At 33.5% G+C, this 13978-nt stretch overlaps 1 protein-coding gene across 1 annotated transcript; it reads left to right on the top strand.

Annotated features, from left to right (window-relative positions):
- Positions 1-542: 542 nt before the first annotated feature.
- LOC8277870 (exopolygalacturonase) lies at positions 543-2366 on the top strand. Its single transcript, XM_002526147.3, has 4 exons — positions 543-704; positions 788-1093; positions 1207-1722; positions 1853-2366. The coding sequence occupies exons 1-4, from the start codon at positions 576-578 to the stop codon at positions 2078-2080; spliced, it is 1179 nt and encodes a 392-aa protein (XP_002526193.1). The 5' UTR covers positions 543-575; the 3' UTR covers positions 2081-2366.
- The last annotated feature ends 11612 nt before the right edge of the window (positions 2367-13978 follow it).

The raw sequence follows: 13978 nt of genomic DNA on the forward strand, positions 1-13978 counted from the left end.
CTTTATCAAAATGAAAATATCAATACAACAAGTTAAGATTAATTAAAAAAATTAAAGGTTAGTATGCTTATTCTAACGAATTAAAGTTTAATAAATAAAAGTTAATATAAAATTCAATTACTATTAACATAATTTTCATGCACACGCGCACACATGTATTTATTGAAATTTTTAAGAATTTATTTTTTCATAATGATTCTCTCATAGTGTTTTAACAATATTCCCGATTGTTATGCATTACCATTTGATATTTTCTTTCTTTTAGACAAATAAATGGAAATGATTAATCATATAAGAAAACTTTTTATAAGTCATATAGAGGAGATCTAAAATTTAGGTAAAGATGTTAAATGAAATATGATGGCCATCAATTATAATTGTTGAATATATCAAGCTGTTTATATTTAGCTTCAAACACATAATTTAAGCTAAATTTAGGAAGCATGCTTTAAAATATATATTTTAAGTTTTTGATAAATTTAGTCAATTATACTACCTATAAATAATTCAGATTCAAACTCTCTTATTGTAAAGTAGCCAACAAAAGGAAAAGAAGAAAGCAACCTTATACAAAGATGAAATCTAAATTGAATATTTTAACAATCTTTGTATTGTTGTCAATTTCTTTGAAAATTAGAGCAGAAAAAGTTTTCGATGTGAAAAATTTTGGTGCTACACCTAGCCAAAAGAATGATATTAGTAAGGTATGTGCATGAATTTAATTGTAATGGTTTTTATTCTATTTAGTTCCAATCTAAAGCCTTTTCTTTTCTTTATTCAAACTTAGGCTTTATTAGATGCTTGGAAAGCTGCTTGTTCCACACCAGGTGCAAGTAGAATTTTGATTCCACATGCTAAATATGCATTACGGGATGTACTTTTGGAAGGCCCTTGTAAGGGTTCAATGGTACTTCAAATTAAAGGAACCTTAATGGCTCCATCAGACCCTAGTGAGCACCATAGCCAGGGTTGGATTACTTTCCAACATGTCGATCATTTAACTATATCTGGAGGTAATTTGGATGGTCGAGGAAAAATTGCATGGGGGAAAAATACTTGTCGTACGAATGTAAATTGCAAGAATCTCCCAATGGTATGTTATTCTTCAATACCATGTCACACACTTCACTATTTTATAAGAAGTATTATTGCTAATAATATTAACTATTTTCAATGTGTTTCTAATGTTTTCACAACCTTTATCAGAATTTAAGGTTTGATTTTGTCACTAATACCATCATTGAAGATTTAACTTCCCGGGATAGTAAGAATTTTCACATGAATCTCATCGGATGCCAAAATTTTACACTCCAACGTATTAAGATTATAGCGCCTGGTGATAGTGCTAATACAGACGGAATTCACATTGGACGTTCTAATGGAGTAAACATTATTGATTCAAAGATTGGCACTGGTGATGATTGCATCTCTATTGGTGATGGCAGTCGGAATATCAAAATCACAGGAGTAAGATGTGGACCAGGTCACGGTATTAGCATTGGAAGCTTAGGAAAATACAAAAATGAAGAACCTGTTAGTGGAGTTTATGTTAAGAAATGCGACCTCATAAATACTACTAATGGCATAAGAATTAAATCTTGGCCAGGACTATACAGTGGCACTGCAACTGATTTGCACTTTGAAGATATTTCCATGAATAACGTGAGCAACGCTATCCTCATAGATCAAATGTACTGTCCTTGGAACCACTGCAATTCCAAGGTAATTTTCAACATTATAGGAAATGAAAAGAACTATAGATAATTTTCTCAATTTGTATATATTTGATAAAATAGTCAACTAATCTTTTGTACATATGTATCTAATTTTTTAATTTTTTTTATCCTTACAGGCTTCATCAAATGTTAAGATCAGTAAGGTTACTTTCTCTAATATAAAGGGCACTTCTTCAATTCCTACCATCGTTAAACTTTTATGCAGCAAAGGCTTACCATGCGAGGGCGTGGAACTCAATAATATTAACGTCGTATATAAGGGCCCTGAAGGTCCTGCAAAATCTGAATGTACAAATGTCAAGCCTAAAATCGGGATACGAACAGATGCGCTTCATGGATGCTAACATCAAAGACTTGAATTTATATTTTTATTGTATTCTCTAAATTTAATCATTATTTATGAACATTAAAGATTATTATGCAAAACCTTATTTTGCAGAAAATTTTAAAACGGATCCCACATGCTTAGTAGAACAAGCTATTAGTAGGTTGACATTGTTAAAGTGGTAAAACCTTGTACTTTTACTTTTGTACTCATATTGCTTATGTTAACAAACCTGCGAAATTGATAAAAGCAATATAGAATGATTTCGACATTATTAATTTAAATAGCTATTCTTTTAGTCATAATCCATTTGGCTGATGAAGTGGACACACGCAAATGATTCATATACTCCCTTGGCACAATTTAGCATAGCAACTTTTAGGAATTCTACCTCTCTTTCCTTTTCTTCCTTTCTCTCGCTGCTCATAGAGACAACATACCAAAAATCAATTGTCTCTAAAGCAACTCCAATCAGTTCTCCAATAAACAATCTACAATATATTTCCTAATTGTAGCGTGTTGTTACTTGTATCACTAAGGGCGTCTCATTTCGATTTCATTAATAATTGAAGGAATAATAGGAAAATCATGAAGTATTACCTATCTAGCCTAAAAAGATCAACTAGCATCATAAATCTATCTATTTTCACTAGTAAACTTAAATCCTTTTCAAATTCTTCACCAAAACACATGATTTTTCCCAAATAATTAGAGCAATTTTAATTCTCTTCATTTTCTTTTAACTATGCATTTGTGATGTGCATAGTTTTACACATATTTGCTTGCATATTATTGTGTATTTTCTTAGCAATTATTGTGCTTTTATTCCGAGATCACCCGTGTTTTGTGTTCTTTTGCATTCCAGGAAGATTTATTGGTTCATCATCAGTGTTTAAGCAGTTTTAGATCAATACATGCGAAAAAGGACAGGAATTCATCAAGATCGGACAAGAGCTCGCAGTGCATACATTGAGCACGGCCTAGGTCAAGGCCGTGCTGATCAACATGTCCTAGACTCTGGCTGTGACCAACCATGAGCTTTTGGTCTTCAAAACATGGCATTTTAGGCATGGTTTCTGTAGCCACCATATCCTCCAGCACGGCCCGTGGTGGCTTAGCACCGGTAGGGGCACAACCATAAAGAAACCCTAATTGGTGAGATTTGAATGTTCAGCACGGCCTGGACTCCGGCCATGCTGACCAGCACGGCCTTGACCACGGCCGTGCTGAGACAAATATATAAGGAAAAATATTTTTTTAGGGTTAGTTAAGCAAGGAGCGAGAGAGTGCCTCGGCGGCTGGTTCAGTTTTTGCATAGTGCTGAGTTCGGGAGAGAGTTGCAGAGAGTGAGAACCCCGAAATCGCAAGGTTTCGAGTGTAGAACAGTAGTGGAGCAAACCTAGAGGCAATTGGGGAGATCAATCGTAGTGCAGATTCAGATTTGGAGCTGTTCATCCAATTCGAGAGAAAAGGGTGTAGATATTCCATTTTTTTATTCTTTCATTATAATTAATTCTCTAGTTGTTTTAAAGATGAACATGTTTAGCTAGATTGATTAAATCCATTGGGATTTCTTTACTATGTTGGCTTAGTACTAAATTGTTGGATTATTTGAGTTTAGTTTTGTATCCTTCTTGCTTTCAGTATTAATGAGATGATGCATTATTCACGAGACGTTGTGAATTGTGGTGTTTAGATTGCTTTATGTGATTGAGAAGTCCATTTAGCAATTGGAATTTTGAATAGCAAGAACTGGTTAATAATCACTTAGAGATAAGGATAATTAACAAGCCGGATTAAGAATTAACAAAGCTTAATAGAGGCAGATTAAAGCTTAATGCTAATTTAAGAATTAATCGTTAGGAAGAGATTTCAACTTTAGGTTCTTGGGTTTTGAAATTCGGTTATCTCGAGAGAGAAACCGAATTCAATTAAGAATTCGTCCACGGGTAGCATAATTGGACTCATCAATCTGTTATCTTTTGTTTGATTGCCAACTAGTTTAAGTTCCCTTTGGGTTTGCTTTCTCATCTTGGTTGTTTCATTTATCCATTCATTCCTGCATCTCCCTTAGAACTCAGTTTGTAGTTATTAGTTAATTTAGAAATTATTCATCATTAACTTTAGGCTAATATAATATAGAACAAAGAAGTAACTCTAGGCTTTCACTTTCCCGAGGAATATGACCTTGATACTTGCCATGAGTGCTAGACTGCGTCGATAGGTTCACTACCTTAGATTGTAGTTACATCAGCAGCCCATCAAGTTTTTGGGTCATTGCTAGGGAATGTTTGAAAACTAAAGCGAAATTTGCTATTTGTTGCTTTAGCCATTTTTTATTGTTTTTATTTTTATTTATTTATTTATTTATTTTATTTGTACATATTTATTTAATATAAGTTTATGATTCAGGTAGTGAATGATAAGGAGGTTCAATGCTAAATTCAAACTCTTTGTATGACGCGTTGGAGAATGGGATCAGGAACCAAGAGAGTGCTATAAATTGGGATACCCATGCAGCCTTAGCAGCTTGAGTGGAATCGTTTCACAGGGCTACCGATCAACTCTCCACTCCTATCCTTTCATCTCAAGATTTTTGTGAAATCGGTTGTGGTTTACATTTGAGTAATGATTGTCCATTGTACAGTAATGTTGCTCATTGTTCTTATAACTTTGAACAAGTGAATTATATGGGAATTTGGCTAGATAACTCGTATGAAAGCACCTACAATCAAGAATGGAGCACTCATTCACCCTTTGGATGGAGCTTAGATGGCTAAGAACCACTAGGATTCAGCAACTACATCAGCAACCTAGTCTTGAACCTTCAACTTAAGATGAAGAGTTAGTTTCAGAGGAGCTAATGATGAGGTTCTTTACAAGTCTTGAGGATAGATTCCAAAAAACAGAAAGGGTACTTGAAAGTCAACAAGCCGCGATTGAGAACATAGAGCATCAAGTAGGCTTGATCTTCAAGTTACTAGCTATAGAACAATTGGGAACTCCATCAAACACTACTGAATCTGTGGAACATTTGAGCGCCGTCACTTTGCGTTCAAGTGAGAATTTTTCTGGTTTATCTACTATGTTTGACAATTATGCTTATGTGCAGAAGGACTCCTTAAACATGGAGATAGAACTAGAAAAGGAAGAGGCAAACATGATTCCTCTGAAAGACTACCAACAGGAACGTACAGTTGATGATGCTGAGTTGCAGCTACAGGAATTTTTGGCGGATTTCCCACATGTCCCTTCAATGATGGAAGATGAGCACGAGTTATCCAACAAAAAAGTCTTGAAGCAACTTGAGTTCCTTCTAGCAAGTGAACCAAGCTAAGGACTGCAGAAAACCACTGACATTCCTGAAGAAGTTGCCCAACTGTTGATCCTTCCAATTGGTGAAACTTCAGCTTTCAAATTGGAAGAGCCCCTAGAGCATCATTACTACATGCAATTATACGAGGAGCGAGTTTTACCCATCATATTGGCAGCTTGCTTGACAGTCGGGCAAAGGAAATTGACGGTTATCCCTCTAAGCGGATACTTAAAGCCATTTGCTTAGAAGAAGGATGGATGGTTATCGATCACACCCGTTTGCTTTTCACCATGAGTCCAGCTAAGAAGACTCATCACATCAAAAAGAAGAGCTTTTGGGACGCACCCCAAATTCTATTTTTTATTTTTAATAATCTAACCTTTCATTTTGAAACATTTTATTGGTTTTAAGTTTTCATATTTTATTTAATTATTATTTTCAATTCGATTATTTTTTTATTTTTTTATTTTCAGCTTCCACCGAGGACGCACTGAATTTCCACTACATCAGCCTCAACGAATGATCAGGGCAGTCCCCTAGATCTTTTTATTTTTCTGCATTTATTTACTTTATTTTTCATACATGTCATTCACTTAGATTGTATTGCTTTTGTTCTCTTAGTTGAGCATCCCATGCGGGGTATCCATAACATTTTACACTGAGGATAGTGTGTTCTTCAAGTGTGGGTTGGTTGTGGGTAAACCTTATAATCTTTCTCTCCTATGGTTTTTAGATATATTTGAAATTGCTATCGCTAGGTGTTGTGTATTTTTAGGGGATGTTAGGACACTGTCTTTATGCACTTAAATATGCTATTTTTGAGCTGATTGATGACTTGATTTATAGAATTGTAATTACTTTTCTTTATTGTTCATTGTCCTTGGAAAACAATTGATGGTGTTTTACACATCAGCCCTGCCGAGTTAAATCAGTGTTATTCAATTGTTTTTTGAATTGTCGAATTTTAACTTAGAACGTTAATAATGTCATATGTATGTGTTTCTTAAGTAATGATTCAATTAATGATGTTGCGAACTAATTGCACCTAATACCACACCTCAAAATGAGATTTTGAGCCTGTTGAGCATTCATTATACTTATGCTCTTTATATTTCTTATTTGAGTGTGCATTGTACTTGACTTTGCTTCTAGAAGTTACTTTGTAATGCTTGTTGAAGTTACATGAATATTGTGAATACCATGAGATGATTTGGGCGATTTAGGATTCACCGCATTTGGCCAAAAGCCTACCCCTTTATGTTTCCCTTAGTTAGCCAGTTTTGAGCCTTAACCTTTTCATCATAATTTACACCTATACACTTCAATTATACCATTCTTTACATTTGTCTTTCCTTTACCCTTATGCTAGAATTGGACTTTATGATTTGCTTACCCCTATGTGGGATTAAAATGCCAATTGCTATGTTGGTAAATTCACTAAGTCTTTTTGATATTTTAGATGCTCCCTCCGATCCAAACTGTTTTTTCTTTACGTTTATTCAAGTTGTATGCAGCGGTTCGCTTATAAGCTGCTAGTTTGTTATTCATGAGAAAAGAAAGAAGAAAAAAAAAAGAAGAAGAAAATAAATAAAATTCTTTAATTATTTATCTCTTTATTGGATTTAGAGCATTTGCGAGTGTTATTCTACCAAGTGAGAATTTTAGTGAATAATTCCTCTTGTATTGTTAGGCATTTAATCCTTTGAGCATATATTATTATTTATCGCACAAATTCCAACATTTTCACACTTCTTTCCCAAATCTTTGTACCTTTACCTTAGCCCCATTACAACCTTGGTAAAGACCCTTTGATTTTGGTATTTACTTATTCACAGTAGCGAAGATATTATTTATGAGCAAGCTTATAATGAGCGGGTTGTGTGCATTTGCTTGGAGAGATTTGTTTTTCACCTTACATACACTTTGAGTGACTTTAGTGATCCCTGTGAGGCATTGGTTCGTGATGTTTGTGTTGAGTTATCATTTAAGTTATTCATGCATTAATATTATTTCCATTCTTTATTAATGATTTGTAATTTGATTTATGATTGAGTATCCTTTGAGATGTGTTGAATATTATCTGTTGTGGACTAGGGGCATAAACTGTAAGGAATTACTGACTGCAGTTTTATGAGGTGAGTTGTCAATTGCTTGAGCACAAGCAATAGCTTAAGTGTGGGGTGATTTGATGTGCATAGTTTTATACATATTTGCTTGCATATTATTGTGTATTTTCTTAGCAATTATTGTGCTTTTATTCCGAGATCACTCGTGTTTTGTGTTCTTTTGCATTCCAGGAAGATTTATAGGTCCATCATCAGTGTTTAAGCAGTCTTAGATCAATACATGCGAAAAAGGACGGGAATTCATCAAGATCGGATAAGAGCTCACAGTGCATACATTGAGCACGGCCTAGGTCAAGGCCGTGACCAACCATGAGCTTTTGGTCTTCAAAACATGGCATTTTAGGCACAGTTTCCGTAGCCACCATGGCCTCCAGCATGGCCCCTGGTGGCTCAGCAACGGGGCGGGGGAACGGCCATAAAGAAACCCTAATTTGTGAGATTTCAATGTTCAGCATGGCCTGGACTCCGGCCGTGCTGACTAGCATGGCCTTGACAAATATATAAAGAAAACTATTTTTTTAGGGTTAGTTAAGCAAGGAGCGAGAGAGAGCCCCGGCGGCTGGTTCATTTTTTGCATAGTGCTGAGTTCGGAAGAGAGTTGCAAAGAGTCAGAACCCTAGAATCACAAGGTTTCGAGTGCAAAACAGTAGTGGAGCAAACCGAGAGGCAATTAAGGAGATCAATCGTAATGCAGATTCAGATTTGGAGCTGTTCATCCAATTCGAGAGAAAAGGGTGTAGATATTCCATTTTTGTTATTCTTTCATTATAATTGATTTCCTAGTTGTTTTAAAGATGAACATGTTTAGCTAGATTGATTAAATCCATTGGGATTTCTTTATTATGTTGGCTTAGTACTAAATTGTTGGATTGTTTGAGTTTTGTTTTGTATCCTTCTTGCTTTCAGTATTAATAAGATGATGCATTATTCATGAGACGTTGTGAATTGTGGTGTTTAGATTGCTTTGTGTGATTGAGAAGTCCATTTGGCAATTGGAATTTTAAATAGCAAGAACTGGTTAATAATCACTTAGAGATAAGGATGATTAACTAGTCGGATTAAGAATTAACAAAGCTTAATAGAGGCGGATTAAAGCTTAATGCTAATTTAAGAATCAATTGTTAGGAAGAGATTCCAACTTTAGGTTCTTGGGTTTTAGAATTCGATTATCGAGAGAGAGAAACCGAATTCAATTAAGAATTCGTCCATGGATAGCATAATTGGACTCATCAATCTGTTATCTTTTGTTTGATTGCCAACTAGTTTAGGTTCCCTTTAGGTTTGCTTTCTTGTCTTGGTTATTTCATTTATCCATTCATTTATGCATCTCCCTTAGAACTCAGTTTGTAGTTATTAGTTAATTTAGAAATTATTCATCATTCACTTTAGGCTAATATAACAGAGAACAAAGAAGTAACTCTGGACTTTCACTTTTCCGAGGAATACGACCTTGATACTCGCCATGAGTGCTAGACTGCATCGATAGGTTCACTACCTTAGATTGTAGCTATATTAGCAGCCTATCAATTTGATTTCATCTTATAAAGGGATCAAGAAACCTACCACTAAGTCAACTCGGTGGTGACTTGTCACGACCCGATCTATAGGCCTGTGACCGGCGCTGGGGAATGGGTAGGCGTAAGGCTACCGAAACCCGTAGCAAGCCTGGCCATTTGCTATCTCAATCAAAATATAATCCAAATTATGTACATTATAACACTAATTCATAACTAACTTTTAACCACCCAGATACTACATATTTTATTCAGTTTGCGAGCATAAATAGGCAGTGTATTCAATACTTCCTGATTATAAGTTTACTAGTGAATCAACAATTGAATAAGAATAGTAGAGATAATTATCCAATTCAGATTTAACAATTCAAATGAGCTCAAAGTGTGTATATGAAACCTTAAAGCACATTCAATACAAACAATTGATTCAACTACTTCTGAAATCATTCTTCATAATTGCTTAGGTCCTCAATATCATCATTTACTCATGCTTTTCAATTTTCACCTAAAATATTTTTAACTTTATACTATTTTTTCTTTCTCTTTCTTTTTCTTCATTCATAATCCTTTATTTCACTTCAAATGAACACACTTCTTTTCTATAGTCATTCATAATCTTTTGACATGAATACTAACACTAGTGATGAAAACATTCTGTTACTCAGCGTATAATATACTAATAAAGCTTTGCTTACTCATAATGCTCAATCACTGTTTGACAAGAAGATTGACATTTGTGTTGAAGACCTATCAGTTACGAAGTGACTAAACACTAGCAGAGTATAAACTTAACTCAAAATCTCATTCAATCACTAGTAATAGATAGAGACATAAGCACAATATGACAATTAATTTTTTAAAACAATTGATAAAATGATAATCTATAATTTCCTCAACTATCTATGTTAATCATGCTAAGGTCTTATGTGCAATAGTTATAAGACTTAAATGCTACACAATAATGGAAAACTATATTAACCTTCTAGATCAAAAGTTGGCTACAATATGTTTGTCATAGATTTTCAATGCAAGAAATTAAGAAAGAATCCGAGTAATAGATAAGATACTTAAAAATAATACAAAATAATACAAAATAAAAGAAAACATCATAAAATTAAAATTTAAGCAAAATTTTATCTTTATTTTCCTTTGATCGCTAAAATCTTCACCTGCAAGTGTACAGGGCAATTGTAGTATAGAATAGTGAATCAAGGTTGATCCCACATGGACAACTTAATTGATATTTGCTAAAAACTTGTGTAAACTAAAAGAATAAAATTATAAAGGTTGGTAATTGAAATAATAAAAGAAATTAATAAAAAGAATGAAATTTTAATAGTTAAAAATACTAAAGATCCAAATTTTATTTAATGACAATCATTATAAAAATTAAATCAAATTCTTAATTCTTAAACACAATTGTTCCTAAGATATTTCAATACTCTTTCAAGCTATTAGATTGTATTCAATTAAGATATCACTGATTCTCAAGGGCAATAAACATAATTAAACTTATTAAGTACAATTCAAGCATCATAGTCTATTAGATATATTTTTTTACCTAAAATTACTATGTTTAATCTTCTAGATCTATATCTATACTTTTCCTTTCATTCCATCATACAAACCCTAGAATAAAATGACTTTGATGATCAGTCATAATATCCACAATAAGCACAAGAAGATTCAATCAAGAGCATAAGAGAACTATCATTAAAATCAATTATAAATCCATTAAACTACATCATTCACTCTAGTAGAGAGATTGGTTACTCATACTAGATAAGCAATAAACATAATAAATAACTAAAGAAAACATAATTAAGATTAAGAGTTAAAGAAAACACTACTTTATTCTGCAAGGAATTATGAAATCTCCATTTAATCTTATAGCAATCTCCATTTCTCTCTCTAAAACTAATAACCACCCCCTAACCCTAAGTTATAGTGATGTATATATAAATAGGGCAAATACAAAGAAAACCAAAACATAACCCTTTTTTAATATTGTAGGCTATTATAGGACCATATAGAAATCGAATTTAGATTTAGGTTCTTCATAAAAGTTGTACCCTTGAAAAGTAGATTATGTTAGGCTTTTAAATCACCTTAATCAAATCTCTATAGTTCTAGATAAGACCTAAACACTAAGATGGACCCAAAAAAAAAGGGATAGCATAATATCTGAATTTGGCCCAAGTTTTCTCATCCTTAGCAATCTGATATGGAGTTGAACCCTTCATAAGAATCATAGCTTAGGAAGTTCTTTACAAAGTTGATGAAGACCACTTTTCAATTCTAGACCTTTACGATCACGAAAAACCTCACCTAATCTAATGCAACCAATGCCGAAATTTGTTGTTTTTGTCATAAACTCCTTTCTCGACATGAATCGGTTCTTCATTCGGTACTAACCCTTTTTAAGCACCTAAACTGGTTATAGACCCAGTTCACAGCAGAAGGTCAAGGTTTCTTCAAGCTACAACTAGTCCTTTGACCGGTTCTGGCCTAATTTTTTCCTTTAAATCGGTTGGTGAGCCGGTTTAACTTAAAACTTCAACTTTTTTTACTCAAGTCACTACTCTAGTATTTGATACTCTCTTAAATTTATCTAAGAGTCTATTTATATTAAAAAAGGCTTCATATTTTCTTGATATTTTCAAAATACATGGGAAATACATAAATAACAATTAATTTATTAAATCATATTACAACTATATAAATTATAAGCATATTGCCTAATAAACACACCATAAAACCATAATTATATGCTTATAAAATAGAGTTATCACCTATAGAGTGAATTTAATGTAGAAAGATGAGAAATTACTGTACAAGAGTTTGGGCACTTGGAAAATTGAAACACCAGTGTCTAAGTCTTTAATAAGTGTCTTTATGCACATACCAACATTCTAGAGACGTTACAAATAGCCCACACTTCATTAAATATAAAGTAAATATGATTTGGCAAAAGTAATTTTCTGCCAGAGAAGCGCCCTCATGCTTTGTCTTTCTCTTCAATGGGAGGCGCCCTTGGGCTCCAAAAGCGTCCTCGTGCTTCATAAGGAGAAGACTCTTTGACTGCCAAGTGTCAAGGTCTGACTAGGAGGCTTTCAAGCGACTTTGAGAAAAGTGCCTCCGCACTTTTAAAAGCACCCTTATGCTTTTGCATATTCAGCAAGCTATTTGATTTTCTCTAAGACCTTGTGTCCAATGCTTAAGATTACTTTAACACTATATAATAGACATTCAAAATGTGAAATTAGTATTACCTTAATTTGATTTCAAGAGCAAAATCAAGGGTTCCCAAAGTCATGAAGGGATTTAGGCTAAAAATCTCCTCCTTTTTTATTTTGACAATTAAATTGAGCAAAGATAAACAAATTGTATAGGATATACAAAGTCCATATCCTTCCTCTTACATAAGTAGAAATTTTAAAATGACTTTTTAGTTGATCTCTCCCCCTTAATGTTAGAATTGATTAAGTTTTACACAAGTTCATATTCTCTCCCTCTTTCTCAAGATCAAAAAGGGTAAAAGAGAGAAAGGATTAAGGAGCAAATCAATAATATCATAAGTAAAGAAATTTCACTTATACCACTTGTTGAATATAAGCAACAACAATAAAGAATAAAGAAAAAAAATACTAATTGTGCTTGTATCCATTTTCTTCCCTTTTATCCACTTCTATTGAGTTGGTAAGAGAAGTAGAGTTGGTCATTGCTTGTCTTTAGCACTCACCATCCAAATGCTAACTTTCTTCCCTTGAAGTAGATTGGAAGTTATCCTTCAAGAAGATCAAGAGATATTCCTTTTTGGTATCCACACAAACTTGGGACCATATTGGTTAATCTTGAAAGAGTCCTCTAATTTGATATGAGCCTTCCTAATATAATAACAAATTGATATGCCCAAATTTCATGCAATAATGACATTAAATATTGGATTTAAGGTTGTTTTTTTTAATGGTCTTCTTGCTTGGAATTTAGGTGATGGGCTACTGATGCAACCTATATCTAATATAGTGAACCAATCGATGCGGCCTAGCACTAGTGAGTATCAAGGTCGTATCCCTAGAGATCGGGTGAACCTAAAGTTACTACTGTTCGCTATGTTATCTAGTCTAAAATAAGGTGTGAGAAGTCTAAATTAATTAACTAATGACTATGAATGCAAATAAATGAATGAACAACAACTAACAATCGGAAGACAACCGCAACAAGAGAAACAAACCTAAAGGGGACCTAAGTGATGGAATTCTAAGGTTGATTTTATAAATTACCAATCTTGCTTATCCATGCCTAAATCCTGAATCAAACTCGGTTCCTCTCTCGTGCTCACCAAAGTGCGATCAAACAGGAATAAATATGACTCAAATACACGAATAAACGACTGATAAACAATCAATACATATGCATAGAATCATCTACATCATTAGGTCCTACCATATTGTTATCTCTATCATGCATACAAGAACATATTTTATATGATTGTGTGTGCTTGTTGGAACTCTTGTTATACATGAAAGCATGACTAGTCCTTTAAGACTTACCTCATAGACCTTGTGGTGCCTTCGCTTTTTCCTTAGGGAGAGGAAGTCTAGTATCTGCTTTAACCTCCTTTGGTACAACCTCCATAGTTGATGTTTGAGGTGTAGAGGCTTTAACAAAAAAGGAACTAGATAGAGATGAAGATGATAAATCTTCATTAAAGCCCAATCCATATTTAATAAGAGGAGGTCTTTAGGATACATTAAGTGTATTCAAGGCTTCCTTTCTCTTATGAAACTTTAAAATATAATTTCTTAACTCCTCTACTTCATTTTTTAAATCATTATTTTCTTTATGCAACTTATAAAGTGAGGAGATTTTTTAACAGATTTCATTTAAAGAGTCTTTTAGCTCCAAATTTGAAGAAGTAAGACTTGAAACTTATTTTTCTAATTCTTTAAAATCATTTT

Source organism: Ricinus communis, chromosome 5 (genome assembly GCF_019578655.1).
Source record: "Ricinus communis isolate WT05 ecotype wild-type chromosome 5, ASM1957865v1, whole genome shotgun sequence".
In the NCBI taxonomy this organism is placed as follows: domain Eukaryota; kingdom Viridiplantae; phylum Streptophyta; class Magnoliopsida; order Malpighiales; family Euphorbiaceae; genus Ricinus; species Ricinus communis.